Below are 4,773 nucleotides of genomic sequence, written 5' to 3' on the forward strand. Positions count from 1 at the left end.
GTGTGTGTGTGTGTGTGTGTGTGTGTGTGTGTGTGTCCGAGAAAAATATAATATTTTCATATAAACGTATCATATATTGAAATGAATATATACAGTTAAATCAACTTATGTTTTATGAGTATATTTACAATTGTAACATCGAAAAAAACTCATTCATTTTTATATTAACACATGGCACAGATTGCGAAATGTATTCGATTCAATATCATGTCCGCAGACAGTTATAAATGAGATAAGAGAATTTATAGATATGTTACAATATACAAAAAATAAAAAATGATATACAAATTCAAACATGTGTTTTAATCATAAATGCATTTTGACACACTCAATATATTCATGTTAAAATAAATCAATAAAGTTAAAAAATAATAAAAATAAGATATAAACGCTATGGTCTGTTTAATGTAGAATTTATTATAAAAATTGCGTTTAATTGCAAAGTTAAAATAGATTAATTCATATATAGATAATCGATAGAATAAAAAAAATTATTAAAAGATAAGATATATAAATCACTCTTTAAAGTTTAGCAAACAATAATTAGATACTTTGGTATCTGCATGTATGTGTATGTGTGTATATATATATAAACATATTAAGAATTTTAAGCACGACCGTATATGTGAATACATCAAATATGATAAAGAAAGCCAAAATCGATCAAATTTTGGATGTTACAAATAATACATTATATATTTTTTTATTAAATCAATTTATTCCAGATATAATTGCGAGTCGATAACATTCGGTTTTAACACAATCATTCTGAAACGCTATTAATCCCCCCTTAAATTAAATTAGAAAGAAAGTAAGAAATATTGCGAAAAATATTACCTCAGCCAGAATTCGAACTTGGGACCTCTCAACTTTCCGGGAAGAGTATCTTACCCAGCTCGACCATTGAGGCAACACTCTTCCCGGAAAGTTACGAAGTCCCAGATTCGAATCCTGGCTGAGGTAATATTTTTCGCAATAAATTTCTTACTTTCTTTTTTTTCTAATTTAATTTAGAGAAAATTAATAGCGTTTTAGAATGATTATGTTGAAACCGAATGTTATTGAAATTATGGAATAAATTGATATATAGAAAAAAAACGAGACCTGTTTCACATTAGACATAATTAGAACCTCATCAATGTACATTTAAAACTACACGCACCTAGTAAGTTTGAAAAAACTGGAATATTTTTTTCTATTTGATCACTATCTTTTTCTTACATATACTTTTTCTTACATTACGAATATCCTACGTATCTATTAATTTCACTGAATTCAACGTCTAAAGGGGAGTAAATGGAAAAAATGAAAAATGTTATGAGGTACTAAGGTCGTGCAGCTAAATACACATTGTCTTTTTTTTACATCTATATAATTATGTACATGCACACAAGTTTCTTCTGTTGTATTATAGGTTTATACAAATCTAGTATTTCCTCTATTCACTCATTGCATGCACATCTATCTATTATGAACCAGGTCTCAACAATATCAACTATCTTACAGGAATTGCTATCTCTACGTTAAAATATCTGATGTAAAATTGTATGTATATCGAGCAGTCAGAGAATGTGATTACGTAAATAAAAAGTCTAGTCCTAAGCCACGTCATCCTTGGTTGTCGTCCTCGACAAGTTCCAATTACTTAAAATTATTCAACGCATTTTTAAAAAAGCATTATATAGATGTATCACAGGTACTGTTACCAGATAGGGCCATTTTTGAAAGACTAGAAAGACTTCGTCTGGGACTACTACCTCCGAGAAAGCTGCTGCTAGATTCAGAGAATATTTTTCGGAAGCTAAAATAAAATTTTAAAACACTTTAGATACATGTTACACGCAAATATGAAGAAACGAAAATAATAAACGCATACAATTTACGAATTCCAGATTCAGAGGATTTTTTCCATGGTGCATCATCTGGTTCATAAGGAAGCGGCCCCTGCACGGGTGCATCTTTGTCATCCTCAGGACTGAAAGAACATGAAAGTATATGAATATTTTATATAGCAAAGAATTTATATATTATTTATTATTGAATAACTTACATTTCAGGTTTTGGTCTATATAATTCTAGTTCATCTTCGAGATCCGAAACTCTTGCCTTCAATTCATTTCGCTCGTGTAAAATTTCTTTTAGTTCGGCAGTCGTGAATCTGGGCCTATCAGGATCATCCAGGTCATAAATTGCTTTGTTCGTCAAATCAGGACAGCCTTGTAATTTACTCAAATCCTCATTTTCTTTCTTAGCCATGCCAAGCCGTCCCCGAAGATTTATAAGTTCCCGATTTTGATCCTGCAGTTGTGCTAAAAAGTCGGCTCTTTCTTCTACTAAACCTCGAGCTTGCATTTGCGCTTGTCGTTGTTTACGTTTCAATTCTCGTCCCAGTACGGTAAGTTTCTCCACTTGTGCACTCAACTATATACAACACGTTGTATTATTTATTATGTACAGCTTACAATAAAATCATACGAATTTTCATGTTAAAACATAATTTTTAAACAAAATTTTCTCTTTAAATCTTTAATAATTTTTAAAGTACTTGGAAATGTATTTCAAGTATAATAGACATAAGATATGTATATTTATATTAAAAATATATGTACATATCTTATGTCTATTAAAAAAATCATTGAATTGTGTATATGTATACATAAATACCAATTTACATTTTCAATTTCTGCGGTTTTTTGTGACAATTCTCGATCTCTAGCACGGATTTGCTCTCGTTGTTTATCTATCATAGACCTCAAATGTTGTAGAACTGCTATATCAACCTCCTGACTAGCTGTGATAGCTAAAAATTAACGAAACGAATTATTTCATTATTTTGTTAATTTATACAATGTTCTGTCAAACGTATGTCTGTACGTTTAACAGAACCTTTTAACAATTACTGGATTAGTGACTGGTTAATTGGTGTTAGTACTTGTTTGTTTACTGCTGTACTGACTATCACTACGTGATTCATGTAGAGATTCGGCTAATCGTCTGTTTTCTTCTTGTAATCTAGTAACCATTGCTACTAAATCTCGTGATTCTTGTCTCCAGTGTTCCTCAATTTGTTCCAATTCCTAAAAGAATCAATTAAAATTGACAATGCATAACTGTGCAATATACATATCAAATATACGATCATGAATTACAAATCGTATTGAGATTGTTATACAAAAGTTAAACCATTAGCTACCTTTTCAAATCGTTGCCTATCTTCAGCCTTTCCAATCTTATCGCTCTCAAGCTGAGAGATCTTAGCACTCAGCTCTTGCACCATGGTATTTTCACGCTCATTCTTAGTAGCAAGATTCTCAAGTAGCTCTAAAGCGTTTATCACCTTTGGCATCAAATTAGTCACCGACTCCACCCCAAACAGATCTATGAGCTTCTCGCATTCCTTCCCTATCTCCGATGCAATATCGTACACGTCCACTACTGACACATCAGATGCAACAGAATATTCTTCCATTTTGCAAGTTGCGTTACCTCTCAGACAAAACGGCATGAATACAACTTTTTGCCGCAGCACGCTCTACGCGTAAATCTGCTCAATGTTACGAGAAGGAGGTCTCATAAAGACGTTACGCCCGGAGATTATCGCCTTCCTACGTTTCTAATGTTTCTATACACTTGATTGTGCGATCTCCGGTGGGGATTGTGGGGAATCGTATACATACAGGACAAAGTTACAGATAATCACAGCCAAGCTACACGGAATATTCTGGTGCGTACGCCACAGGCATATACGTGCCTGTAGGTTTGTGATAAATAAATTGCGTGACTTAGGTGTGGCGTTAATTATCAAAACGACAGAATTCGCAATCACGCATCGACGGACGTTCGCATTATGCACTCGTCGTTTCTTAGATCGAATATCAGCCCGGGAAGTGCAACGGACCCCGGTGATGTCATAGCAATTCTATCAAAACGTCATGTTTAAATTCCGGTCGCATACACAGAAGTTACGGCGGAGCAGATGATTGAGATTATTCACGATGTGTATATATATATATATATATATATGTGTGTGTGTGCGCATGTATGCGATTCATCGCGCAGCACCGAGCCTACGACAGCGAGAGGAACGCCTTCTCTCGGAGCAACATGAAACGTATATAGACAGGAATTATTTTTTCCTATCGACATTCTAATAATTTAGAGTATCTATTGGACAACGATGCGAAACAAATCGATCGCGAAAAATGGTAATATTTTATTTTTTTATTTATAAATTATGCACATGTAACACAGATACATAATAGTAAGAAAAACTGATAAAATATATAATAAACTTAATTATTATACTGATTGCTGATGTATATATAAAATGATTATTATAAAAAATTGTGTTTATATATAAATATACGTAATATTCATAAACATGTATAATCATATACGAAATATGTCCATACCCCTACAGCACAAAGTTGCACAAAAGTTGCAGCAATATTGCAGAGATTTTGCAATGATATTGCTGCAAATTTTGTGCTGTATGGATATAAGTTCATATTATACATCCCTCTTTCTTTTGTAAAATTACTTTTTAGTATAATAGAAATAATAATATAGTAATGTGTGAAAAAATAATAAAAAGATAATTTTCGCATTGTTCGTTTTAGAAACAAATAAATTTGGAAAAATATAAAAAAATTGCTCATACACAATTATGCATAATTTTATATATAATTATACATAAATAATTTTTTTATATTATTTTAAACTTGATTTTTTTCTAAAATAAATAATGTGAAAATTATCCTTTTAATTATTTTT

The 4,773-nt window shown here is 31.7% G+C and overlaps 2 protein-coding genes across 3 annotated transcripts in view; one reads left to right on the forward strand and one right to left on the reverse strand.

Moving 5' to 3' along the window:
* Positions 1 to 1,088: 1,088 nt before the first annotated feature.
* On the reverse strand, positions 1,089 to 3,981 carry LOC108750742 (RILP-like protein homolog). 2 transcript variants are annotated; one of them, XM_018490447.1, is made up of 6 exons: positions 3,194 to 3,981; positions 2,957 to 3,077; positions 2,673 to 2,800; positions 2,051 to 2,421; positions 1,877 to 1,975; positions 1,089 to 1,801 (listed from the first exon to the last, which is right to left on the reverse strand). In XM_018490447.1, the coding sequence occupies exons 1-6, from the start codon at positions 3,503 to 3,505 to the stop codon at positions 1,678 to 1,680; spliced, it is 1,155 nt and encodes a 384-aa protein (XP_018345949.1). In that variant the 5' UTR covers positions 3,506 to 3,981; the 3' UTR covers positions 1,089 to 1,677. The 2 variants fall into 2 exon arrangements, with proteins under 2 accessions (XP_018345949.1, XP_018345948.1); XM_018490446.1 differs by having other exon boundaries at positions 2,933 to 3,077.
* Positions 3,982 to 4,164: 183 nt separating this feature from the next.
* Positions 4,165 to 4,773, forward strand: part of LOC108750743 (IQ domain-containing protein D-like) — a 3,255-nt gene continuing 2,646 nt past the window's right edge. Inside the window, exon 1 of the mRNA XM_018490449.1 lies at positions 4,165 to 4,205. The gene's annotated coding sequence lies outside the window, so the exon portion shown is untranslated. The remainder of the gene's footprint in view (positions 4,206 to 4,773) is intronic.

The sequence above is a fragment of the Trachymyrmex septentrionalis genome, unplaced genomic scaffold (assembly GCF_001594115.1).
Source record: "Trachymyrmex septentrionalis isolate Tsep2-gDNA-1 unplaced genomic scaffold, Tsep1.0 scaffold37, whole genome shotgun sequence".
NCBI lineage: Eukaryota > Metazoa > Arthropoda > Insecta > Hymenoptera > Formicidae > Trachymyrmex > Trachymyrmex septentrionalis.

Coding starts and splice junctions, on each gene's coding strand:
- LOC108750742 (XM_018490446.1), bottom strand. CDS start 3,505: ATGCCGTTTTGTCTGAGAGGTAACGCAACTTGCAAAATGGAAGAATAT. Junction 2,801..2,932: donor GTACAGCAGTAAACAAACAA/GTACTAACACCA, acceptor GTTAATTTTTAG/CTATCACAGCTAGTCAGGAG. Junction 1,802..1,876: donor GAATCTGGAATTCGTAAATT/GTATGCGTTTAT, acceptor ATTTTATTTTAG/CTTCCGAAAAATATTCTCTG.